General features: G+C 45.9%; 1 protein-coding gene across 1 annotated transcript; it reads left to right on the top strand.

Annotated features, from left to right (window-relative positions):
• Positions 1-2,278: 2,278 nt before the first annotated feature.
• Positions 2,279-26,260, top strand: LOC136639450 (retinol dehydrogenase 16-like). Its single transcript, XM_066613643.1, has 5 exons — positions 2,279-2,365; positions 8,306-8,636; positions 11,431-11,689; positions 22,471-22,634; positions 24,542-26,260. Exons 2-5 carry the CDS (start codon positions 8,324-8,326, stop codon positions 24,757-24,759), a joined length of 954 nt encoding a protein of 317 aa, XP_066469740.1. The 5' UTR covers positions 2,279-2,365; positions 8,306-8,323; the 3' UTR covers positions 24,760-26,260.
• The last annotated feature ends 1,281 nt before the right edge of the window (positions 26,261-27,541 follow it).

Raw genomic sequence — 27,541 nt, 5'->3', positions numbered from 1 at the left:
CAATGTTTTCCCTTGTCATCAGACATTCCAGTTCTCCCATCTTTGCTCGGAGACTTCTGGCATTTGCATAAAAGCATTTGCACATGGAATGCCCCAGGATGGGCTGCTTATTAGCTCCTTTATCCCAGAATCCTCTTATTGTGCCAAACCGTCTATCACATCCCATCACGCTACCATTCCCAATTTCTTCTCCTACTCTGCCTTTACCTTGTTGTTCTCTAACCTCCCCATCCTCGTCCCATAGGGATGAGGAGTCCTGAACCAGATGCCCCTTGGCTCCTGTCGGCTTTCCCCCAGGGATCAGTTTAAAAGCTGCTCTGCCACCTTTTTAATGTTATGCGCCAGCAGTCTGGTTCCATTCTGGTTCAAGTGGAGCCTGTCCCTCTTGTACAGGCCCCGCTTGTCCCAAAACGTTCCTCAGTGCCTAACGAATCTAAACCCCTCCTCCCTACACCACTGTCTCATCCACGCATTGAGACCCCTGATCTCTGCCTGCCTAGCTGGCCCTGAGTGCAGAACAGGTAGCACTTCAGAGAATGCTACTTTTGAGGTCCTGGCTTTCAGCTTCCTACCTAATAGCCTAAATTTGGCCTCCAGGACCTCCCGGCTACACTTACCCACGTTGTAGGTGCCAACATGCACCACAACCACTACCTACTCCCCAGCACTATCTACCAGCCTGTCTAGACAAGAAGTGATGTCTGCAACCTTCGCACCAGGCAGGCAAGTCGCCATGCGGTCCTCATATCCGTCGCAAACCCCCCTCTCTATGTTTCTAATAATCAAATCCCCCCAAGAAGCCTCTGACCCCCCTCCCACCGAGGAGTATCCTGAGTGCGTTTGGATAGGGGCCCGTCCCCTGGAGAAGGAGTCTTCCCTAGGGGATTGTTTCCCTCCTCTCCAGGATGATGTCCTCCAGCCCTGAGACTTCCCACCCGGGCAGCTGAGGAGCTGCACACCTGAGGTTGAGACGAAGCCTGATCATCCCCAGAAGTCTCCCCATGGTCCTTCTCTGCCTGCCTCTGCTTCTCCAGATCGGCCACTAAGGCTTCAAGGGAGCAGACACGTTCCCTTAATCCCTGGAGCTCCTTGCACGAGGACACACCCATGATTTATGCCCCAGAGGCATACAGAGGCATACATGTGGCACTCGATGCAAAACACTGGATAGCCCCCACCCTGCTGCTGGCTGTCTGACTGCATAGCTTTTTTATTTTGTTTGTTTTTGTTTAGGGGTACTTAAAAACCCTACACTGGTTAGCAGCCCTCTTCTCAAGGGAAGAGATAGGGCGGTATCTGGGGCCCTGGCTTCCTCACCCTGCTGCTGAACTGGCATAGATGCTAAACTCCTGGTGCCTTACCTGGCACTTTGTTCTCGAGGCACTTGGTTTCCCATAGGCCACGTGTGCTTCTGCAGAGAGGCGCATGTGGTGGCAGGCACTAGCTTTATACTCCTAGCTAGCTAGCTAGCTAGCAAATACAGAGTAGCCTGTTCAAAGTACCGATCTGTCACATTTCCCCATATGCAGTCACATACCATGGCAGCATCAAGTCTAATATTAAAAATAAAAGATTGAAATGACTGGGGACCCACCTGAAATTGGCTCGCAACCCACATAGTGGGTCCCAACCCACAGTTTGATAAACTGAATACTATACGCATTTAGCTGGGAACAAGACCCACTAAACTGGGTGTAAGCTCTTAGTAAGCAGGCATAGGATTAAACCTTGATGCTTCAATCCTATGCACACTTCCCTGAGAGTAAGCTTCATTGAAGACAATGGAAGTTACTTCTGAGTAGGCAAAGCACAGGATTGTGCTCTAAATCTCTCCGCCTCCTAGGCGCCACAATACTCTTTGCTGCTTTCACTTGTGCACGGAATCTTTTGGCCAGCTGAGCAGCTCAGCATTACTCAGAGAGGTTCCTTGAGTGATCCTGACGCCATTGCCCTGAAATCTTGGCTTGCGCTTCCGAAACTGAAAACTCTTCCCAACTAGTGGGACTAGTTCCTCATTCATTAGGCAGAAGAATTTTTTCGTCCTTCCCTGAGGCTTTCCCTGCTAGGATCACATGCACTGGCGCTCCCAAAGGGTCAACCCTGGTGAGCAAAACATCACAGCCTGCGCTCACTTGTTCCAAACTAGGGCCACCTCCCGGCCAGCGGGAGGCTGCGCAGTCTTGCAAAAGGAGGCTTGTTTCGGTTTCTCTGCATCCCCCCTTCTGAGGCTGGGCGGGACCAGTGTGGCTCCATCAGTCCGCCCTCCTTGTTAAAGTTCCCTGATCTCCACGCTCCTGCTGGAGAGCGACGCATAGGTCGGGGACGTGCGGAGGCTGTTTTCTCTGCTACAAGGCAAGCCTTGGAGGTACCCCTTGCGCTTTCACAGTGTGTGGTCTGCTGTAACTCTTTGGGGGGGAAAGAAAGCCTCACTGCTCGGGGAAGTGGAAGGGGATGTTGTGGGAAGTTTTGGAAAAGGTGCTGGGAGAGGGAAGATCATTTTCTATCTTCAGATTGTGTATAGGCTGCGATCCTATGCACATTTACCTGGGGCTTACTGACATGCACATTCAGTGGGGCTTACTTCTGAGTAGACGTGCATAGGATTATGCTCAGGGTGACTAGATGTCCTCCTTTTCCAGGACACATCCTCTTTTTTTAGCCTCATGTCCTGGAAAAGACCTTAAATGTCCTCTTTTCCCCTGTGAACAGGCCCCTGCCAGCAGCTCATAGCCTTCTTGGAATCAATAAATTATATGCAATCTAGTTTTAAGTTTAATAATAAGTAGTATAGTGTTTATATTAACCACATGAAATAATATATCAGTTTGTAGCCTTTTCAGCCACACTAGACGCTGTTCCAGAACCACCTTTCAGAGCACGATACCATAGTCTTTCAAGACTGAAGGTTGCCAACAACAGTTTGTAGCTTTTATTTTGTCATGCCCTACATTTTTCTTGGATGTCCTACATTTTGGGGTGCCTTGTCTTCTTTTGCTGTTATGACATCTGGTCACCCGGATTGTGCTGGAAGATTGGCATGTCCACTGAGGGGCATTCTGGCCAAGAATGCAACCAGGCATCTGAGCCAAAGTACTGTATATCTTTTGCTGGAGCACCGTGATTGGAACTCCTAATAGACTGAAGGAGGCATTCTGGACCGAGGGACAAAAACCTTTCCTCCAGGTTCATTCCTGACTTAGGGCCAAATCCTGTCCAATTTTCCAGTGCCAGTGCAGCAGTGCCATTGGGGCGTGCACTGCATCCTGTGGTGGTGGGGCAGTCACAGAGGCCTCCTCAAGGTAGGGGAACATTTGTTCCCTTATCTCAGGGCTGCATTGTGCCTGCACCGGTGCTGGAAAGATGGATAGAATTGGGCCCTTAGGGCCCAACCCTATCCAACTTTCCAATGCCAGTGCAGCTGCAATGCAGCCCTGAGGTAAAGGAACAAACATTCCCTTACTTGGAGGAAGCCTCAGTAACTGCCCCCCTACTTCAGGATGCAGCGCATGCCCTGTTGGCACTGCTGCACCAGCAGTGGAACATTGGATAGGATTTGGCTCTTAAATCGCCTCCCTCTCCCCACTATTAGCTACAACAGGAAAAAAAAGTTTAGGGTAACAGTGTCATCTCCCCCTCCCTGAGAGTGCAGGGCAATTTGGATCTGGACAGGTTTGATTCACCTGTACCATGGACCCGATCCAAATAACCACCTCCCTTGTTTTGGCACAAAGGAAAATTGGGCATTCTAATCACAGATCTAAATCAGAATGTGTTGTTTACCATTGAACAGTTAGCAGGAGTTCAAATCATCCCTGACCATGAACTCGCTGTGTGGCCTTGGTGAAGTTGTTCCGCTACTCCTTCTGTGAGGGGAGACCAAAACATTCTTACCCTCACCATGATCTGGATATGCTAAGGATCTGAAATTTGGTCCACTGACTCTTCTTTCTCTACATATCTACTTCCTGGGGCCACATACTTCTCACATCTATGGAAATGTTCTTTAATACCATTGTCATGGAAGTTGCTGATTTGGAGGCAAACCAGTTCTCTTCATCAATGACCTCCTCATCATTGTGGAAACTTTTTCCCTATAAACATTTCTTCATATTTGTTTGGAAACAGGAAGAAGTGTGAAAGTGCCAGGTCAGAAGAATATGGGGGATGGGGCAGGGGTTCATAGCCATAATTGAACATGAAAATGACTGTTCTTGCAACTGGATGTGCAGATGCATTGTCAGCTAGCAGCAACACACTTTTGGACAGCAGACCACGTATTTTCATTTATAATATCCCATTACATTTGTAGTAAATTCCTGTAGGTTGCCCTGGTTGTTGTCAACCCTTTTAAAGTAACTTGTCAATATTATGTCTTTGTTGTCTCAAAATATGGACAACATTACCTTGTTGGTTGACTGCTCCACCTTACCCTTTTTGGGGGTGGGTGACAAGGCATGTTTCCACGTTTTACTCATTTCTGGTCATATACAGTAGGTATACACAGCATTCATCCATGGTCATTAATCGGTTTTAAAAGTCCTCATTCTTGTGGTACGGGTCTAAGATGCTTTCTGTGCATTCCACACATTGCTATTCTTGGAAAGGCACCAAATGCCAGCCCAGCAATGCCAGCCCAAGGTGTCATATGCCAGCCCAGCGATCGGCCCATGCTTTGCTCCCTCTGATAGATCCATGTGCTACAGCCTCCCTGTTTGAGGTGATGCAAGTTGTCACATGCTGGATGAGGTACTTTGAGAACTACCTTGCTGTGCTGGGTAATTAAGAGAACAGCTTTTTGCAGAGGCTGATTTCGGTTCTAGACCTGCCTTCCCCTCTTTTTGTTATCCCTGCCTTGGGTGTTTCTGGCCAGTCCTGCAAAAGGTGGCTGCCTTGCTGGTTAGGGCAAGTCCTTTGGCTGGGCTCAAACTTGCCTTTCCTGGCTTCCAGGCTGCATTTTTGTGCAATTAACTACCCACACCTTGCTTTGCCTGAGTGCTGTTAAGGCTCCTCTTGTTGCAGTCCCTCCCCGGTGTAAGGGCTCCTTCCAGCTGGTGGATAAACCCACATGGACCCTTGCCATGGAAAAAAGTGTGTGTTTCACATGGCTGCCCTCTTCCAAGGGAACTCTATGCTCTTGTATGCACCTTGCCCCCTATGGCTCTTATCTTGGTTTCAGGAGAGTTGCAAAATAATATCTTGTTAATAATTATCTTATTGAACTCTGAACCACTATTACCAGCCCAATATATAATTCCCAGGTCTGCTTCCTTCTTTGGGAATTGCTAAAGCTAAGGGGAATCAGTAGGAGTGCTGAGTAAGCAAAAAGTATGACAATTCAGAATGCCCCTTCTACTTTTCCCTATATGGAAGAAACATGCAATTATTTCGCACAAAAATCCAAATTTTGTTCTCACTTTTCTGGGTAAAATGGAAAGGCTCCAGTAGGTCTTCCTTCTCTTCACACATCAGTGACTGTGTTCTGAGTTTGTTTAGTAACACCCTTTCCCCCCACCTCTTGCTATCCTTTTTTCTCTTCCCCTGGAATCTTACTGTTTTCTGTGCACACCCCAATTGTAGCAATCGCCATGTAGGCATTGATAGGAGCCGCAACCTCTTGAGCAGCGTTGTCAAACATAAGGCCCGTGGGCCAAATGCAACCCCTGGAAGCAGTTTATTCGGCCCCTGTTATAATTGGGCTCTCCCAGCTTGATAATTGGGCTCTCTCATATCTTGAAAATATGAACAAGATTTGCACATTTTCTCTTCTGTCACTTGCAGCTGACGAGTTTCTAAATGTGACCAATGTGCTTATCTATGACCATCATCTGCTTAATGATATCACTTTCTGCTTAACGATGTCACTTCTGGCCTTGTTAAATGGGCACCACGAATGCTAACTTCGGCCCTCTGTACGAAATGAGTTTGACATCCCTGCTTTTGAGCAATCACAACTTTACATACAGCAAGTCCTCACTTAAAGTCGTTTCATTTTAAGTCTTTTCATTATAAAGTTGTTGAGAAAAACAAAAATCAATTCCTGGCAAGAGCCACTGTCCGTGTGGAATTTGCTTCTTCTCCCCATGTCTGTGTGGGTTTTCTCTGGCCAAGAAAGCTCACATTTATTTCAGTGTGACATTAGAAACATTTTTGTTCTTTATTTAGAAGTTTGGTGATTTTTTTTGCAACCGGAAATATGCTGTAGGAACTTAATTATTGTTTTTGTATATCAATTAGCTTACAGTAAAACCGGTTTCATTATAAGTCACTTCACTGAAAGTTGCAGTTTACAAGAACCTATTGACAACTTTGAGTGAGGACGGTGTACTTGGTGGTAAAGGTCTGGTTTCAAACTGTGTTGTTTTCTCTTTTTCCTCTGGATCTATCTCCTCCTTTTTGTTTTCCTCGTAGAGTTACTTTGGCTATCGGAACACACACCACTCCAATTAGAAAAGGGCTTCCTTCCCCTCCTTCCCTGGCTGAGTGTCAGTAACTTTCTTTTCCTTTGGCTCAGAACCTCTACTACTTGGATGTTGTTTTTTTTAAAGCAGAGGGAGCTGTCTATTGTGTTAGATCCTTGCTAGAAGAAGGTCATGCTTTATTTTGTGTGATTGTGATGGTGGCTTATGAGTTTTGTTAATCCCTTTCTCATTGTTATGTTTATATTTTTGTAACAACTATATTCTTATAAGCTCAATATCTTTTTTTTTAATTTCTAAGTCTGTTTTAACCCTGCAGAATGCCAGTGTTAGTGTGCCATGCCTTTAGAGTCAAGATCCCAGTAAACATATGTGCTCTAGGATACACAGGAATGTACACAGACATGTTCAGGGCGTGTGTTTTGCCACCACTTTCCTCTCTATCCCTCCCCTCTTTTTTAATCCAAGAACTGGGGAGAGCAATGGAAGCAAGCGGGCAGATGGAGGGGTGCCAATCTGCCGCCTGAGATGCTGCCTGAGTTTCAGTCAACCCAGGGATGGGTTGGCCCTGCCTGTAGTATGTAAACTGGCATTATGGCTCTACATTTTGAATTTGTACCCTAGTCTGACCTGTGCAACCACAGTTGAGGGAGAGTGAGAAGGAAAGGTATGAGAAACATTTGTTGTGATAAACACTATTTAACTTGCAGAAAAGTGTTTGGGATGAAAACAGAAAGTAGTTTCCCAGACAGAGAGGCAAAGCCGTTTTGGCAGCTCTTTGGAATGGACCCCCCACTCTGGCTCAGTCTCCTGCAGGGGATTCTTACCCTTCTCTGGGATCCAGGAGATGGCCTCCTACTCTCCTTCCTTCTCTACTCTTCCCTCCATCTCCTGCTGCTGGATAACACCTTTAAAGGGCTGGAATTACTCCCACTGTTAGCCAAATTGCTCAAGCCCCTAAGGCAGTGGTTTTCAAACTCTCCAGGAGAGTTTGAGCCACTGTAAGTGCTGGCCGGGGGGGGGGGGGGGGAGACAGCAGGAGTGGGTGGAAGGCAGTGGCACGATCCCCAGGATTGCACTGCTCAGGGGGCTGCAGGGGCTTGGGAGCACTTACCTAAGCCTCCTGCAGCCTCCCCAGGTTGCAGGGAGCCTGGTGCAAACCTTTGTTAGAGCTCCCCACAGCAGTGAATGTAAAAGCGGAGCAATTGCGCCCCGCCTCCACTAAAGCGGAAGTGGAGCGCAATCGCTCCACTTTCACTGCTGCGGGGAGCCCTAACAAAGTTTCGCACCGGGCTCTCCGCACCCTGGGGAGGCTGCAGGAGGCTTGGGTAAGTGCACCCAAACCCCTGCAGCCCCCTGAGCGGCGCAGTCCTGGGGATCGCGCCGCTGCCTCCTCCCTGCTTCCAGGCTGCCCCTGCACCTTAAGGGGGCAGACGTCAGGGCCCACAGGCTGGGGCGTCGCAGCGCCCCAGTTTGAAAAGCCCTGCCCTAAGGGCTGATTGGTTCAGGCAAAATCAATTTGGAACAGGGCTGAAGTTTGGAAAGCTTCCAAGTTTACTCTGCAGGAGAGAGACAGGCAGTTGCACAAGGAGCAAACAAGCAGGCAGTCTCTGTCCCTCCTTGGAGTCAGGGCTTCATTATTTACAAGTGATTTCAAGCAAGTACGGTAAGTCTCTGTCCCCAGCTCATTACAGGCAGAGCTCATTACAGTGATCGAAGTTACGTTCCCATCCATTCACTCTTACCTTTGCCTTTCATCTTTTGAATGGGTTTCTGAATTCTTCAGGAACTGCTTTCTGTCCAGCCAACTGGCTACTTCTGTGGTGGGAACTGTTCCTGCACAAAATATGGAGAGAAGCATGTCAAGCAACATCTTTTTTATTTTGCAGGATTAGCAATCCTTGACCATGTGGCTCTACTTGGCAGCCTTGCTGGGTCTCTACTTCTTACACCGATGGCACCGTGACAAACAGATCTTGAAGAACCTGACAGAAAAATACGTCTTCATAACTGGCTGTGATTCTGGGTTTGGCAACCTGCTGGCCAAACAGCTGGATGCAAAGGGCCTTCGCGTCCTGGCAGGTTGTCTTACACAGCAGGGGGCAGAGAAGCTGAAAGAAGCTACTTCGGAACGGCTGCAAACCACACTTGTGGATGTCACCAGCACTGAAAGTCTGGTCAAAGCAGCGGAATGGGTGAAAGGCCATGTAGGAGAAAAAGGTGAGGTGAAGTGCAGAGGGTCTCAACTTCAATGTGCTCTTCACCCTGCATCATTTCTGCAGTGAAGTACCATATATCATTTTGTCCCACCCACTGCTCAAGAAGCTTAGGGTGATGTACGTGAGGGTTATCTAAACTTTGTCCTCACAACAGTCCTGTGAGACAGTCACCTGGTAAGCTTCATGCCTGAAAAAAGAGTTGGACCCAAGTCAAAATGTCAAACCAAATGTCAAACCAATGTCAGACCAAAGTCATTTTCACTATGCCTTGCAGGTTCTTTATATTCAAACATAAAAAGACACCCTACTGAATCAGACCAAAAGGCTAGCATTCTGTTTTCCACAGTGGCCAACCAGATGCCCTTGGGAAGCCTACAAGCAGGGCATGACGTCAGCAGTCCTTTCCTGCTGTTGCCTTTCCCCAACAACTCGTTTTTAGAGGTATATTGCCTCTGAACATGGAGGTGCTACATAACCACCCTGACTAACAAATACATTAATACTTTTAAAACCATCTAGGCCAGGGGTGTCAAACTCATTTCGTACAGTGGGCCAAAGTTAGCATTTACAGTGCATACTGAGACCAAAAGTGATAAGCACTTATTTCTCAAGTAGGAACTCATTAGTTGCAAATGACAGAAGAGAAATGATGCAAATCTAGATCATGTCTTTGAGATATGGGAGAGCCAGTTATCACATGGGCTGCCCTTTCAGCCACACAGCTTCTGCCAAGCAGTGTTCCTGCTAATATTTTGCCTACTGTGCGGAGCAGTTAATGACCTGAGGAGGATATAGCCACTGTCATCTTAAAACAGGCACTAGCCAGTCTGATCTCTAGGTAATGAAAGAGGTGCTGCTCATGCATCCCAACTACAGCAGTCAGGTGGCGTGCTTACTTAGAATTGTCATACACAGCATACAGTGTTTCATGACCATTTGGCTCCACTATTCCAAACTGACAAAAAATATCCTCCATCTAGGTAGTGCTAGGTATTCTGCTAAAATGATGATAGACCCTCTGACAACACAGATTTACAAGCCTATGCATATCTACTCAAGAGTAAGTTCCACTGTGTTCAATGAGACATACTCCTATTAAAGTGTGTCTAGGATTCCAGCCTTAGACTCAAACAGCCTGCTCCTGTACTGCCTTACTGCTGGCACTGCAGCCCCAGTACCATCGGTGGGTGTTGCAAATGTGCCATAAGGCACATTTGCATTACCCAGCAAGTAAGCGGCACTAGTGGGGAGGCTTGCCCAATTGACGCTGTTTCAGGAGCCCCAGCCACTGGTGATGAGGAGGTAAGTGGTGTGGGGTGGAGAGTGGGGGGAGGGAATGGAGGAGGTGTTCTCTGGCAGAGAGGGCAGAACAGGGGGGAGGGATGGCCCGGGAGGGGGGACAGAACTGGTGGAGGCTTCCTCCTTTGATTCCTATACTACTTCCTGGGCTTGGAAGCCCAACATGGGGCATGTTGAGTCCACATCAACTAAACAGGCACAGTTCTGAGAAACCCATTTGAGAAGGCTGGGGATTTACTCATGGTAAGGGAAAAATGTCCCCTTCCCCCGAGGAGCCCTTTGGCCTGCTTGTATCCCACACAGGTTGCAGCAGTGGACGTTTAGCACCCACTGCTCCTGTGAGGATAAGACACTGGGCTCTTTATCAGGATCTGTTAGCAGAAATGCCAGTCCTACCTGGGCATGCCAAGGATTGAAGCTGGAAGTGGGACCTTATCTTTATTAAACTTCCTTAAGATTTTGTTTCTTTCTGCGTGGTATTAATAAAGCTATTACTATATTATGACTTTTTGAGGTTCTTTCTGCTTCCCAGTCCAAACCATGTCTAATTTCATAAACTTTCTCCCTGCCCCTTTTTTCCTTAAGCTAAAAAGCCCCTGATCGTTTTGGTAGCCCTTTTTTGCACCTCTGTGCAAGGTACAGGGCTCTTTGTACCTTTTCCCACTATATTCTTTTGGAAATGAGGCAAATAGAAGCACACCTCTTTCTGAATGGCGCATGCACCCCTGCATCACTTCTGTTAGTGATCAGCACACTTTGCCTGGCTTCTCTCCAGTATTCAAGAATTTTGTCTTTGAAAGACATAAGCTTCTTTCAAGTTCCTTTTACAACTTTATAGCTGAGAGCAGATAATAATAATCGAGAGAGCCCAATTATCACACTTCTCAAATAGGGAGCCTCTGCAGGCCTGATTGTCTGTGGTTTTTATGTTTGACACTCCTGCTCTAGGCCAGTGATCATCATCATGTCTTCTGGCAGTGCATACAATAAACGTGTGTTGTGTGAAGTACAGACTGTTTGGAATTTCTTGCCAATGAATTTCCCAAGTTATGGTATTGTGAGAGAGGGAGGAAAGAATTCTTTTAGTTCACTTTGTCTGTCCTTTGCCAAATATTATAAACTTCTGTCATGTGGCAGTTTGTCAAAGTTGTATCCCTTTTTCATTACTTTTGCAAAGTACCAATAAGTAACAGAGCCTGCTATACCATTAGGCAGGGTGAGATAGTAAATGTTTGGGCTCCATTTAGGTGAAGCAAATGGGTCAGTTCTGTAGTTTATTATATTATACTTTTTATCACAATGTGAGGTACCATTTAAATTTTCTACGTCAGGCTCCAAAATATCTCAGACAGTCTCTGGTGTGTACACCTTGGTGCTGTGTTGCTCAAGCTGGGCTTTAGCCGGTCTGGACAGACGGGGCACTCAAGAGGTGTGTCTGCAGAGAGAGAACTTTAGTCTATCACATTACCAGTCTTTCCCCAATCTTCTTCCTTCAGGACTCTGGGGATTGGTGAACAATGCAGGTATTTCATTTCCATCGGCACCCAATGAGTGGCTGACCAAGGAGGACTTCAAGAAGATTTTGGACATCAACCTTGTTGGGGTGTTTGAGGTCACAGTACACATGCTGCCGCTGGTGAGGAAAGCCAAGGGAAGGATCGCCAACGTGTCCAGCATAATGGGGCGGATCTCCTACTTCGGAGGTGGCTACTGCCCTTCAAAATATGGGGTCGAGGCTTTCTCTGACAGCCTCAGGTAATTGCTGTATAATTCTTTTTTTCTCATAGTATTGGGTGCAATCCCCTTTCAGCCAAAGGAGAAGATTTCTTAGAGGGTAGGATGCCTCTGCAAAATGGTGAATGCCCCCTCCCCATTACATTCTGTTGTGGTACTAGAGAAGAAGATGAGCTCCAAGTTTGGGAGCAGCTTTGGCAAGGTGACCGTGGCAAGGTGATGAAGTGGGCAGGTGTTGGCAACTGCTTTGAGCCAACCTTGTTGCTCATTGATGGGGTACAACTGATTGCCTGCCCTCCATCTTGTGAGAAGCAGCTGCCTTCCCCACTCAGCCTGGATGGTGGACAAACAAGCAAATGGCAGCAGGGGTAGCAGCCACTGCTCATTGTCCCTTTTTTGGGCAGTAGTTGTGGCTCTTTTCTCCTTTCCCAATTATTTGTGTCCCGTCCCCCAGAATGGCCAACTGAGCAGTGAAAGTGGGTAGGAGCAGATGTCATTCACAGCTGGGTAGACAAGTAGCCATCACTGCCCCTGCCCGCTCATCTACCTGCTCTTGCAGGTGAGTGCACACCTGGCAGCAGAAGGAATAGCAGCTGCTATGGCTTGTCCATGTATGGGCTGTAGTGGTGGGGAGAAGAAGAACTGCTAATGCCACTGGTACTAATGCAACACTTGGGTGAATGATGTCCATATTTGCCTGAGCATCTGCTATTTATGTCCTATGATGACGTGTAGAATTTAAAAGGCCACTCTCTGGGAGACCTGTGATAAGGCAGAATTTTGTACCACTTCAGACAGCAGGTGTGGGGTTATGTTTCAGAATATTTCTTCAGGGGAGAAAAAAGATCTTGTATAGTAAACTAGCATGATATCCATGCTTCTCTAAGGTATTCCACTACTTTAAATTCATTTTGATTCATGGGATGACCTTTGCACTGAGGCTCTCGTGAAGCTCCTATTGTGGTAGACCTTGAAGACTAAGGGTGCAATCCCAACCCACTTTCCAGCACCGACATTAGGGCAATGAAACTCTGAGGTAAGGGAACAAACATTCCCTTACTTTGAGGAGGCCTCCATGAGTGCCACCCAACTGCAGGATGTAGCACATGTCTCATTGGCACAGCTATGCCAGCACTGGGAAGTTGGTTAGGATTTGGGCCTAACTTGGAACAGTTGCCCAGCTGCCTAACTCACATAAACCACCATAAGTCAACGGTCAGGACATGTGACACTCACTGTCATGGGACATGAGGAAGAACTCATCCCAGTTGTCCACCACGTGCCTCACAATGAGTTCATGCACCTCCCTAGCCAATAGCTGAGTGTCATACATGAGATAGGAGAGGGACTGGAACAGACAAGCTCCACCTCCTGTGATGGGGACAATAGTGTGAGGTACCATCTCTCAGGTGACATTTAAATACTCAATTGCTATACCAACTTAAATTGAGGGACTCTCAGCTGTTATTACAGCAACTATAGTCAAGAGAAAATGCCTCCTGTGAAGGAAGCTAGATTGCACCACACAACTCTCAAGCCAGTGCCCTTCCCTAGCTCTCCTCCAATTGGAACTCAGGGAAAAGTGTTTAGCCAAATTCCATTCCAAGCTTTATCTAGAGAACTTACGCCCACTATAAGCTAATTAGTTCCTGTGGCTCAAACCCTAGCCCACTCTAGCAGCTTGCCAAACTACTACTGACCTCCAGCACTAACGGGAAGGTAACTAATGGGTGGCTTGCATGTGGGGCTGCAGGGTCTCTCCTGCCGGTTCTCAAGGCAGCAAGCCTTCTGAGTACAGCAGCTCTCCTGCTGTACATTCGTTTTTATATGTATACACGAGCACAGTGGCAGGGAAGTTCAGTGCAGTCCTTTCTCTTATGATAGTGCCTGATACTATCATATCAGTTTTTATCATATCATATCAAAACTATCATATCGTTTTTTTGGCTGAGAGAGGATTCAGACATGACCCCCAAAACTGCAGTCAGAAATTGAACAGCCCAGAGTTCTACCATGTTAATTTACAGCCCAATGCTATCCTCAAAATGGCGCCAGTGTATCTCCATGTATGCTGGTACAAGGACAGTCTTGCCAGTTCACCCTCTGACAGCTGTGAAACAAATACAGATGCAACACTGGAAAAACAGTGTGCCAACATAACTCTGATGCCACTCAGATGCCAGCACATCTCTACCAGTAGAGAGGCTGAAAGGGGGGGGGGGAGATTGGGGCTTGATGTAAGAGGGACAAGGACAAGTGACATATGCCATATATCTTAATCCCCTTTCAGAAAATGGACATGCCTCTGGGCCCAATCCTATCCAACTTTCCAACACCAGTGCAGCCACAATGCATCCCCAAAGTAAGGAAACACCTCTGTGACTGCCTATGACACTGTAGGATGCAGCACATGCCCCATTACCTCAGCTGCACCAGCACTGAAAAATTGGATAGAATTGGGCCCTCTGCCACCAGAAAAACCATACACCAATGACAGAGCTGGTGCAAGTAACCCCATAAAGAACAACAAGGAATGGAAAAGCAACTCCTATCATCACAATCCCCCACCCAGTCCTACCACAGAGCATAGGATTCAGATTACATTTGGCAGCAGTAGCAATGGTTACAATCTGTGGTATTCACCAAGCAAAAGCAGACTGTTAGCTGCTGCAAAAGGAAAGGATGGTTAAGCAATAGAGTAGCAAAGACACATTGGATCTTCCTGGAGTAGGGAATAGGCACACGAGACAGAGGTGCAGCATCCTTGTGGGCCAGTTTGAGATTGCCTCTCCTCTCTTGCTTGGTTGTAGTGAGGTGGAGGTTCCTGGTGGGTGTTTGTGTGTAGAGCTCTTCTGGGGTAGAAACCTGCAATAATAATTCTGAGAAGGCCAGTGTTAACTCATGCCAAGAGGTTGTTTGTGCAAAGTGCTCCTTGGTGCATCAAGTGCCCTTTCACCAGGGTTCCAATCATCAAAGATTCCCTTTGAAAGTCCAGAGAGGTATAGTTCCATGACACAAATTTTCTTACCTGAGCTATAGCCTCCTTTACTGCTCGGAATGGTCTGCTGTGATTGGCTGCCAATCTGTATAGACTGTATCCTATGTTTCATCCTGGGGAGGGGCAAGGCAGGGGTTGGGAGAGATGAGATTTCCTGAGTTTTTTTTCCTCTTCACTGTTGTTCCTTGTGAGCTTAATCACAGGGATTAAGTGCAGTAATTGGCATCGTTTATCTGTTGTTTGGGGCACGTTCATCAACGAAGTGGGCTTGGGATATAGTATGTGCTGACTCCCCCTTGTCCCACCCACATCCTTTCCACATCTCTCAGCACTGACTTCTGAGCTGCATCAGCATGGCGTTTTGGGCATTGTTCTGTCATCCATGATTCATGTATCAGTGGGCAGACTTCTACTCTGGCAGGGCTGTTGTGTCAATTACATGGAGATATCTGACCTATCTAAAAGATAATATTAAGCTATATCTATTTCTTGACAACAGATTGGGCAAGGAAAATGCAGCCTACATGTCAGTTCCCATTAGCACGCTCCCAGTAAATGCTTTCATACAGGAAGAGGTTCACAGAGTTCCTACATCTTCTTTAAAGTTAAACTTCTTTTGTTTTGAAGCACAAAGTTTGCTTTTTATCAGTTACAATCTGAAGAGACAGATTGTTGGCTCAACACTGCTGCTCTTCTGATTTATTCTGAAGAAGAGTACATGCCCCAGTTCTTGTTAATTAGCTTCTCCTTAAAGCTTCTCCTTACATGCAACCCAGGTGCTTCAAGTCTGGCTTAGGTTATATTTACTATTTATATACCACCATGCTTGTGCATAAAACAGGGTCAATGGTCACAATTGACTTGGCTGACTAGTTAGGCCCAAACCCTAACCAACTTTCTAGCACTGGCATAGCTGTTCCAATGAGCCCTGTGCCACATCCTGCAGTTGGGTGGCACTCACAGAGGCCTCCTCAAAGTAAGGGAATGTTTGGTTTATGTTAAGTCACAGGAGCTAGTGCCATATCCATTTACAGAGATCCAGGTTTGGTCCACTTCACAGGCACTGGAGTGGAAACAACCCTTACGCCTTTCCTGGGGCAGATTGTCCCAGATGAGTAGAGCACGCCATTCTCTAAAAGGGCTCTGGGAGCCTCTTCCAAGCCAGAGGCAGGCCTCAGCAAGAGTGTGGGGCTGGCAAACCTTCCCCCAGCTCCTATCCCCAGGTAGGAGCCCAGGGAGGAACAAACACTGCCTGCTGGGCTCCTTATGAACTCAGCAGCCGGCCCCAGGGCTCCACCCCTTCCAGCCATGTGATCAACCTGTGTCCTACTCCCAGGGTGACCTCCTCCTGCCTGGGGGCTGTGTCCAGGAAGGACTCTTTGCTCCCCTGCTCCCAAGGAGACCCCTGCTCCTGAGTAGACCTGTGTAGCCCAGGTGATGCTCCTTTACCTCAGAGCTGAATTGATCCGATTCAGTTGGAACTGAAAAGTGTTAACATTAGATGTTGTAGGATCCCTGTTTTGTCCCAATGTGAGCAGGTTGCAAGAAACAGCATATACAGCAGAGTACTTTCAAGCAGCAGTTATATTTTGAGCAAGGGATATCACAAGCAGAGTAGTCAATAAACAGTCCCAGTCAGCACGAAGATCAGTCAGTCCAATGATAACAAATCCCAATCAGTTTCCCACAATACAAAGTCAAGGTCCAGTCCACAGTCAGTAATCACACATATACATACAAATATCCAGCCTCCACAGTCACTGGCAGCAGTTTCTCAGTTATCTCCAACTACACCCCTACTACTGCACTGGAGGTTCAGCATACTAACCCTTAAGTAGTTAGATCAGCCAATCAGTGCAGGCTTGGTTACACCCAGGGTGTGTCTGTCACAGGTGCTTGTTGATTTTGCTAACTCAGCAGCCTGCACCTGCTCCTGGACCAATTCGTTAGCTGTGTTTCTGTTTCACTCAGAACCCAGAGCTAACAAAAAGTGGATTAGGATTGCACCCATAATCTCTGTTTATGCATGGCATCAGCTCCCTCTTCTGCCTCAAATCCTCTGGTGTGCTCTGAGAGCTTGGGAAAGAGGTGGGGCAGAGAAAGTAAAATCTGATTTAATTCTTGATACCAAGTAAGAAAAAAACATGTTTATATAATGTTGCATATAGCTGGCATCTCACTCAAACCAAGTCACTCGGTCTGCACATGCAGCCTAAGCATTCTTAGGATCTGTAGCCCATGTGGGTGCCATGCTGGCACTATACCATGTTACACATAGCGTCTAATTTAGATAAGAGACTTGCATGCAGTGCTGTCCAGATAGGCTTTCTTATCCATCCAGCACTGCATTTAATTTGGGCCTGAGAAATAGCAGGAGGGACTCCTGCAGGGAGGGAAAGGGGAGATAAAAGGAGACTTAGAGATGGCAGAGAAATTAAATGAGTTCTTTGCATCTGTCTTCACGGCAGAAGACCTCGGGCAGATACCGCTGCCCGAACGGCCCCTCCTAACCGAGGAGTTAAGTCAGATAGAGGTTAAAAGAGAAGATGTTTCAGACCTCATTGATAAATTAAAGATCAATAAGTCACCGGGCCCTGATGGCATACACCCAAGGGTTATTAAGGAATTGAAGAATGAAGTTGCAGATCTCTTGACTAAGGTATGCAACTTGTCCCTCAAAACGGCCACGGTACCAGAAGATTGGAGGATAGCAAATGTCACGCCTATTTTTAAAAAGGGAAAGAGGGGGGACCCGGAAAACTATAGGCCGGTCAGCCTAACATCCATACCGGGTAAGATGGTGGAATGCCTCATCAAAGATAGGATCTCAAAACACATAGACAAACAGGCCTTGCTGAGGGAGAGTCAGCATGGCTTCTGTAAGGGTAAGTCTTGCCTCACAAACCTTATAGAATTCTTTGAAAAGGTCAACAGGCATGTGGATGCGGGAGAACCCGTGGACATTATATATCTGGACTTTCAGAAGGCGTTTGACACGGTCCCTCACCAAAGGCTACTGAAAAAAACTCCACAGTCAGGGAATTAGAGGGCAGGTCCTCTCCTGGATTGAGAACTGGTTGGAGGCCAGGAAGCAGAGAGTGGGTGTCAATGGGCAATTTTCACAATGGAGAGAGGTGAAAAGCGGTGTGCCCCAAGGATCTGTCCTGGGACCGGTGCTTTTCAACCTCTTCATAAATGACCTGGAGACAGGGTTGAGCAGTGAAGTGGCTAAGTTTGCAGATGACACCAAACTTTTCCGAGTGGTAAAGACCAGAAGTGATTGTGAGGAGCTCCAGAAGGATCTCTCCAGACTGGCAGAATGGGCAGCAAAATGGCAGATGCGCTTCAATGTCAGTAAGTGTAAAGTCATGCACATTGGGGCAAAAAATCAAAACTTTAGATATAGGCTGATGGGTTCTGAGCTGTCTGTGACAGATCAGGAGAGAGATCTTGGGGTGGTGGTGGACAGGTCGATGAAAGTGTCGACCCAATGTGCGGCAGCAGTGAAGAAGGCCAATTCTATGCTTGGGATCATTAGGAAGGGTATTGAGAACAAAACGGTTAGTATTATAATGCCGTTGTACAAATCTATGGTAAGGCCACACCTGGAGTATTGTGTCCAGTTCTGGTCGCCGCATCTCAAAAAAGACATAGTGGAAATGGAAAAGGTGCAAAAGAGAGCGACTAAGATGATTACGGGGCTGGGGCACCTTCCTTATGAGGAAAGGCTACGGCGTTTGGGCCTCTTCAGCCTAGAAAAGAGACGCTTGAGGGGGGACATGATTGAGACATACAAAATTATGCAGGGGATGGACAGAGTGGATAGGGAGATGCTCTTTACACTCTCACATAATACCAGAACCAGGGGACATCCACTAAAATTGAGTGTTGGGCGGGTTAGGACAGACAAAAGAAAATATTTCTTTACTCAGCGCGTGGTCGGTCTGTGGAACTCCTTGCCACAGGATGTGGTGCTGGCGTCTAGCCTAGACGCCTTTAAAAGGGGATTGGACGAGTTTCTGGAGGAAAAATCCATTATGGGGTACAAGCCATGATGTGTATGCGCAACCTCCTGATTTTAGGAATGGGTTAAGTCAGAATGCCAGATGTAGGGGAGAGCACCAGGATGAGGTCTCTTGTTATCTGGTGTGCTCCCTGGGGCATTTGGTGGGCCGCTGTGAGATACAGGAAGCTGGACTAGATGGGCCTATGGCCTGATCCAGTGGGGCTGTTCTTATGTTCTTATGTTCTTATGTTCACTTTTGCAAAGGGGCAATATGAATGACAGCTTTGGAGCTGCAGGAAGATGTTGAATGTATTTGTGGACGGGGAAAATTGGTTTCCTTTTACATCCCAGTGGGCTAAAGCTGCACCAGCAGAAAAAACTAAAGGCCATAATTGTAACTGAAATGCATCATATGGTTTATTGATTTATAGGAGAGCTAGCACTACATGTTAATATGGAGCATATAAAGATACTAAATAAAAATGAAATTGACAAAGCCACAAACACAAAATCACGATGTACAACATGTGAGGATAATGACTAAAAGTGGGGTAATTATTAAACTACACATGACCACATGGCATAACCAAATAGTACTATGCCCTCTACATAAAGTCAAAAGCCTGCTAGGTTAGTTTCAGGCTGCAGTCCCAAAAATATCCCCCAGAGATAAACCTCACTGCAGATAGTGAGATTTTTTCTGAGCAGTCCTATTCAGGTTCACACGAAGTTACCTAATTTAACCCAATAAGCAAACCTCCAGTAATATGGAAAAAAAATGATCCAGTTTATGGTTCTCTGATGTACTTGAATCTGTTGGACTGATCGGTGAAGATGGAAAAAAGATTCAATAGAACAGCCATTCTCAATCAGAGCCATTTGGCTCCCTGGGGAGCCCTGGCACATTGGAAGGGGCCACAGACTGGTGTTCAACAATAAATTTTATGTTTATCTATTTGTGCTGTATTTTTGTTTTGATGGGGGGGGGGGGCTGGAATCTGAGAAGACCTCCTAAGGGGCTGTAGCCAAAAAAAAAAAAAAAAAGGTTGAGAATGGCTGCTCTAGAAAAGAGTCATAATCTACAAAAATAATTCCAAATTGAAAGCTAGAACCCAGTCCTATCCAACTTTCAATGCTGATGCAGTTGCACTGCAGCCCCAAGGTAAGGAAGCAAACATTCCCTGACTTTGAGGAGGCCTCTCGGTGTCATACTGATGCTCAGTGACAGCATGGAGGTCATGCTACTGCTGGGCCAGCCCAAGCCACCGCTGCAGAGCAGCTGTAGCATTGAACGCATGCCACCACAGACTCTGGGCTGCGCTGCTCCTGGAAGTCAGTGGCAGAGATGTGTCATGGGCGGGAAAGGGGAATATCAGGGGAGGAAGGGTTGGAATCTGGTGGTACTGGTGTGCACCAGGATCCTATACCCTCTTCTTCATCTGGCCCATTTTCACTCAACTTACTCTTGCCATGTTTTTGAATCTAACAGTGGTTGTACCACCGTAGATCTGCTATCTCATCAACCCTGTTATCTCAGAATGCGATTGCTTGGTTCCACTTTTATAAAGGTAACCAGTATATCCCTGCTGCCATTCATGCCCTCCAAATACAAGTCTACCCCCAATTATTATATGGAGTAGCTGTTTGGATCGAAGCAGCTAATCAGGAGATAGATAAGGCAGCTGCTAAATTTTTGAGAAGAATTCTTGGAGTTCCAAATTTAATTAGGTTGTCCACTATGATATTGAAATTGGGTATTCATCTCCCCACTACTGTAGCTTGGACTTCCACTTTTAAGTTTTGGCTTAGACTCCATCTTATTCATCCAAATTCCATTCTCTTAATAAAAGACCCTTTTGCATCTAATTGGTCTAAATTTATCCATGCTAAATTATCTTCTTTAAATCTTTCTCCTGAACTCTTAGCTGATATGGACCTTCAAAAAGCGCATCATCTTATTAAACTCAAACTCTGGGAGCAAGAATACGTAACTCTACTGTCTAATTTAAATCCGACCTGTTCACCCCTTTTTTTTTGACTGTCCCCCTCCCTTGGCCGCCCTGCAAATTATTTTGTTCAATTTACTAATCCGAGCAAAAGAAGGGCTTTCATGTTAGTGAGACTGAACATATTCCCATCTGCAATACATCAAGGGAGATTTTCTAAAATCCTGCGTACAGATAGATTATGCTTGTTTTGTTCAGTTGAACCAGATACTTTGGATCACATCCTTCTTCGGTGCACTGTCCATCATAATCTCAGGTCCTCCTTACTTGATCCTTTTCTTTCTTTTCTTCCTGTCTCTCTTGCTGATCCTCTCCCAATTCTTCTCAGTGACTATTCCCCTTCTATCACCAATTTGGTGGCGGAATTTTTAGCGGTAGTTGCTAAGGCAAAGATCAGAAGCTAATACCCCGTAAAGTTGCATTTATTTCCTGTGTTATAATGTTATTGCTTGTGGTTTTCCAGTATGCCAATAAAGGTTTATTGAAGTAAGTAGTACTTGTACAACACTTAGAATGTGTTGAAAGGACTTTGTCTCTATAATCTTTTCAATGTTACTGTATGTTAGTTTTGTTATCCCTCCCTGCATCTCAGATAAAAGCAAGGGGTGGAGGGAATGGTAGCTTGTTCCAGCCTCCTAGTGGGAATTGATGGCAGAGGTGAGATCCTAAATCCAACTCCTCTCTCTTTTCATTATTGTGTAACATGTAATCCATTTAATTGGACTCAGTTTCTTCAGCCACAGGTGAGACTTGACTTTGATCATTGGAAGGGCTGTGAGGTTTTTTGCCTGCGTAGCATAGGGAGTAGGCACAGAAAGCAATATTTAAGAACCTGCATGTACATACCTAGGCGAGCCCATAGATCAGCATCACAAGCTGTGCTCTGAGGTGGACCATTAGCAAATTCAGTTGGCATGTATCAGAAACTACCTCCTTGGGGAGACTTGCCAAGCCCCTGCATTGCTCTGTCTGCCTCTAAACAGACCTTTTAAAATGTTGCTATATTCCAGAAAGTTTTATGTAATGACTAATGATGTGGTGCTGGCGTCTAGCCTAGACGCCTTTAAAAGGGGATTGGACGAGTTTCTGGAGGAAAAATCCATTATGGGGTACAAGCCATGATGTGTATGCGCAACCTCCTGATTTTAGGAATGGGTTAAGTCAGAATGCCAGATGTAGGGGAGAGCACCAGGATGAGGTCTCTTGTTATCTGGTGTGCTCCCTGGGGCATTTGGTGGGCCGCTGTGAGATACAGGAAGCTGGACTAGATGGGCCTATGGCCTGATCCAGTGGGGCTGTTCTTATGTTCTTATGTTCTTATGTTCCGCTGGTTTAAATTGGGATGCTGCTTTTACGATGGTGTGTCTCCATTGTATTTGTTCTTTGTGGGTTTCCTACTTTGGTGTATGCTGATAATTGCAGTTTTATTTTATGGTCAAGATATGAATAATAACAATAATCTAGTACCAGGAGGATGATGCTACTTCCTCCTAAACCCTGCGCTGTGGATCAAACTAAGATGTTACTTGAGAGAGTGTGGATGCCTAGTAGCGATGACAACTTACTAAAAGCTCCAGTTCCAGAGGGAGTACCACTGAGGACCAGATTCTGGGGACAAAGCTCCTGCCTTGCTTACGAGCACCCAGGAGCCACTGTGAGCTCACTGTCGAAAACAGGATGCTCGATTAGTTGGTCTCTTGATCTGATCTAGAGGGGTTCTTTTTATTTTTCATTCTTATCACTTTGGAGCACATCTGTTTCCCAAGTGCTGTGACATTCTTCCTGTTTTTAGGCGTGAGATGATCGACTTTGGAGTGAAGGTCTGTATAATAGAGCCTGGCTTCTTCCGAACAAATATCACAAGTGACAGAATCTTCCTGGAACAGATGAATCGCATTTGGGAGCGGCTTCCAAAGGAGACTAAGCAAGCTTATGGGGAATCGTACATGCATCGAAGTGAGTGCTAACATCCTGTCTTCTTAAATCTTACAGTGGGCTCAATGACTATCTTGTGGAAACCACATGGTTGCAGTGTTTCAGTGAATACTGTATAGGCTGCTGCATAAACTAGCTAATGCAGCCCGACAGATTGCCCTCATTTACACATTTATGTATAGGAATAGGCCTATGAACCTCCACTCAGGTGTAAGTCTATGCATGTGTAGGTCTATACACATTTACATGAAATTCTTTCTATATTTCATGTTGCTTTAATTGGTTTTTATTAATTATGTGGTGTTATTTTTTTTAACGCCACTTTTAGCATTGAAAAAAGCGTTATAAAAATCTTTTAAATAAATAAATGAATTCAGTGGGACTTGTACTCAAGTAAGTTTGCAGCCTTAAGAAACTGAAAGGGCTGTATCTACCCAAATCCAGAAAACAAATATTCCGCACCCAGAATAATGTGGCATCCTTCAGTTGTGCTTCTGTTACTACATGAAGGACTGAGGAGTCATGCAAGAGGGTTGAAGCTCGGCTGCCCCCACCCCCTCCTGTTGTTACAGATTCTGCACAAGACCATACGTATGTATGTGCATCCTCCCACACTCACTTTATAAATTTTGTTAGACATTTGTCCATAGACTTTTAATCCTGTCCTTGCAACCAATCAGAAACTTAACTCCAACTCAAATTGGAAACCGAGATGCTCAGGATGGTACGTGCTTTGCCCAGGAGCAAATATTGTACTACACAACAGGTTCTCATGTATACACCTAGCCCTGAATCTGCATAATGTCATCCAAACTGAAAGACAAAATGACAAAAAGAATAAAATTAAAATAGAGATCAGGCAGACTCTTGTGGCCCAATCCTAAAGGCGCCTAGTGCCCTAGTGGAACAAGTTTTCCAATGGTGCTAGGTGCTTTCTGGCTGTTGCAAAAGGCAGCACACCAGAGTGTGTGGCATGGCCACCGCCACAAGGAAAGATCAAGCAGCTCTGCACACCAGTAGACTCTAGATGAGCTGGTGAGTACCCACAGGGGTGGGAGGGAGAGGGGGTATGTGGAACAGGGTGGCAATGGGGATGGGGAGGAAAGTGGATCAGGATCAGAAAGGGGGTGATTTTGGTGGCAGTAGTGCACGCCAAAACCTAACCCCCTTCCAACTTTGATCCACTTCCTGGGTCCAAGCAGACTTGCTTTAGCAATATCACTGGTGCGTGTACAAGTAGACCCAGTGGGCCACTAGTGGCTTACCCTGGGGCTAAGGAAGAAGTATTTCCTTATCCCAAGGAGGCTTCCAAAGGCCAAATCTCCGCTGTGGAATGCAGTGGGCAACACATTGGTACCACTGCACCAAGACGTGCATCCTTCCCTCCGGAAATGCACTTTAGATAATGCATCAAAATTATGACTCTCGTGAAGAGCCTAGAAGGGATGAGGCAAGGCTTTTAAACCAAGTCCAGCAAAGGGCTGGGAGCATCCCATGGTATAACTTCATTGAAACAAATCAGGTGTGGACCTAATCAGTGTCCCAGGGGGAGACTGTCGGTTATCACTATGTGTCCTGTTGTGAACAAGAGCTCCCTCTATATTCACATATCCCTGGATCTAGACTTCTCCATATCCAAACTATCCTTTTCACCATTGAAAGTTGTTGCTTAAAGCTTGTTTTCTAGTGATATAATATTTTAAATGGCAGCCACTGTATCCAAGAAGTTAAATTAGGGTTCCAAATTCTGTGTTTGCCTAATGCATCTGCAGGTGCGTAGAATGCACACATTTCAGGGAATTTATTTCCTGGAAAAAAGAGTGTTCCCAACATGGAAGGTGGGGGTAGCAAAGGTGGAAATAATGCACACTTTATTCAGAGGCATTTGTATTCACTGATGTTTGACTTACCTTCTCTCCCTGTTGTAGTGTGTAAATCAGCCTCTGAAATGCAAGCCACCTGCAATGCCAACCTCTCTCTGGTTACCAACTGCATGGAGCATGCCCTGACTGCTGTGCACCCTCACACGCGCTACTCAGCGGGCTGGGATGCCAAGCTGTTTTTTCTCCCTATAAGCTACTTACCGACATGGGTGCCAGATAGCCTATTCAATCTGTCTTACCCGAAACCAGAACAGAAAAATTAAGACTAGGGGATCATTATATGTGGCATCTACAACAATGGGATCCACTGAAAATGTTGCCAATAAGTGGAATGCACTCTTTTCTCTCTTCAATTATTATTTTAGAAGAATCTTCATACCAATAGGATTGTTGGAAGGGTTTCTTTGAGATGCTTCCTTCTCTTGTTACCTTTAAAATGGCATGAGGGTTCCAAACTAGACCCTAACCAGCCTATACCTGCCTCATTTAGCATGATGGACCAGTCTCTTCACATCCTTCCTAGCATTTTGTGGTCTTTTGTCTATACTTTTGTAATCCTTTAGGTCAGATTCTATACAGGGGATGTGGTGTTCTTCCATGACCTGCCTCCAAAGCAGCCTCAGGGTAATGAACCTTATCTTGGGGTGAGCCAAACCATCCATCTTTACCCTATCCACTTTCACCTGATTGTTGCTTTCCAAGGTTTGAAGCAGAGGCTAGTAGCCATTGGTTTTAAAAGGAAAGTTGGACACATTCGTGAGGAGGTACATCTATCAGTGGCTACTAGTCATAATAGTATGGCTACTAGTCATACTATTTATGGAACCTCCACATGCAATATACCTCTGAAAACCAGACATCAGGGAAATGTTGTTGCCTTCTTGTCCACCTTGTGGAATTCTCAGATGCATCTAGCTGGCTACTGGGAAACTAGATACCAGACTAGACTGCTCTGCAGTTTAATTCAGAAGCAGTCTTGCCTCCCATTTATTTAAAAGATCCATGAAGCTGTATTTACACCAGTGGCCTTCAAAGTCACTTAAACCAAGCCAAGGAGCCAGCTGCAGTATCTTCAGCAGCCTTGGGTGGAATGACTGGCTGCTAAACAGGAGAGACCTTCTTAGCTCCTCTCTAGAAGTCAAGAAACCTCCTTTAGTTTCCTTTTGTATTGAAATGGAAGCTCACTCAAATTTGGAAGGGATGAGATGGATGATATCCAAGTAAACCCTGCTCTTTGAACACTGTGAGTATTTTGCTTCCCAGGTTTTCATGCACAGGGCTAGAAACTTTCACAACATTCTGAGCACAAGTCTATGGACAGAATACGAGCTGCCTTGTTTATAGCTGCAGGATCAGATAACATTCTAGAACCGAAACGATACAACTCTGGCCCTTTCAAATAGGGCCATCCTGGTTTCATCCTGTTAGGTATCGTCCTGTGTTTTTCTGAACAGATACTTGCCAGCCCAAATAGGAACTAGAAAAACCGGTGCACTGTGCAAGGATATTAACTGCCTGACCCCAAGTGCTAAATGTTCTGGATGATCTTATGAAATCGCATTAATCATAGCACATCATGTCTTGATTCTCAGTACCCATACTTCTCCCTTCCCTAACCGCTTTCACTTATGCTTGAAATTTATTTTGTAATCTCCTGAGGGCAGGGATCCGTTTTGTTTACGAAAACCTGAAAAAAGACTACGTATAATGATGGCACTGTTTTATTATTGTTATTACTAATACTAATAAATTCTGTAATGTGTGTGTGTGTGTGTGTGTGTGTGTGTGTGTGTGTTTAGATTTTTTAAAATACTTCTTTCCATTCAAGAAGAAAATTCACAGTGGCTTAAATAGATTCTGAGCCCAATCCTAGCCCCCACCATCTTCTGCCATGCAGCTGCACTGATGGAGTATGTACTGCATGCAGTGGTGGCATGAGCCACTAGGCAGCCTGAGAGGGATAAGTAAAAATAAATGGTCTCCTCCGTCTCCTCAGACTTATGGGTCTCCGGCTATTTTACTACTGTGAGTCTGAGGAGAGGCAGAGGGTGTGTTGAGCTGTGAATATGGGGTAGCATTCCAGTGTGCATTGCTGGGATCCACCCCCTCCTGCCCTCAAATTGTGCTACCTGATGTGCACCTCCTTCCTGGCTTCACCAGGCACCCCCTCCCACCCTAGTCTCCACCCCGTTCCTCCCCCTCCCTGCATGTTCCACCCACCTCCCGCACCCACTTATCTGCACCCAGACTGTTCAGAAGGCTACAGGCACATCATTGTAATCATGTGCAGCAGCTGCCCAGCTAAGTGGAACAGCAGGTTGCACTTTACAACCACCGCAAAGCGTGCTGCGCCACCTGAATATGAGTTCCTGCAGTACAGTGGGCCCATTGAATGGGGCTGAAAACCTGTTCATTGCCAGTGTGAGAGTCAAATACTATGAAAACATCTAACCTGATCCAAGGATAGGACCCTGTGGCCAACCCTAAAATCTGACTGGGTACATTACATAAGGGGCAAATTACGCATTGTGTTATCTTGTTATTAAGAGTAGCACTTGAAATAAAGTAGCCACACTGTGACCCAGATCCAGACTGCTACATGCAGGGAACAGAAATTAACATTTTCCCCGGGCACTATTTTTCTGCTTAAAATCACCTCCCCCGCTCCATGACTGCAACAAATTCTCACACCTGCACATTGAATATGAAATTGTTTTCAAACTGTCACACCAAAATTGGTATTGCTGGGCAATCAGCTGGCTGTTGCTTTCATGTACAATGCATGCAGTTACTTAAATATACACAAAGAAGGCAACACTGAAGTGTGTTGTCTTTTGTACATCATTGGATGCCTACATGCATCACACCTATTACTAAAGAGAGAAATAATCACTCATTAGTAAATCTTCCTTGGGAGCTTGTACTAGTGCCCATGTAGAAACATTTTTAAAAAAACATATACCAACATTAATTTCCAGCATTCACAATCACAGCAAAGTTGTACTTGCTGTGCTCTTACATCAATGCATGCTTGTTTATTGCTGA

The sequence above is a fragment of the Tiliqua scincoides genome, chromosome 2 (assembly GCF_035046505.1).
Source record: "Tiliqua scincoides isolate rTilSci1 chromosome 2, rTilSci1.hap2, whole genome shotgun sequence".
NCBI lineage: Eukaryota > Metazoa > Chordata > Lepidosauria > Squamata > Scincidae > Tiliqua > Tiliqua scincoides.
The sequence above is the reverse complement of the archived record's forward strand: the minus strand, read 5'-3'. Positions and strand labels throughout refer to the sequence as shown.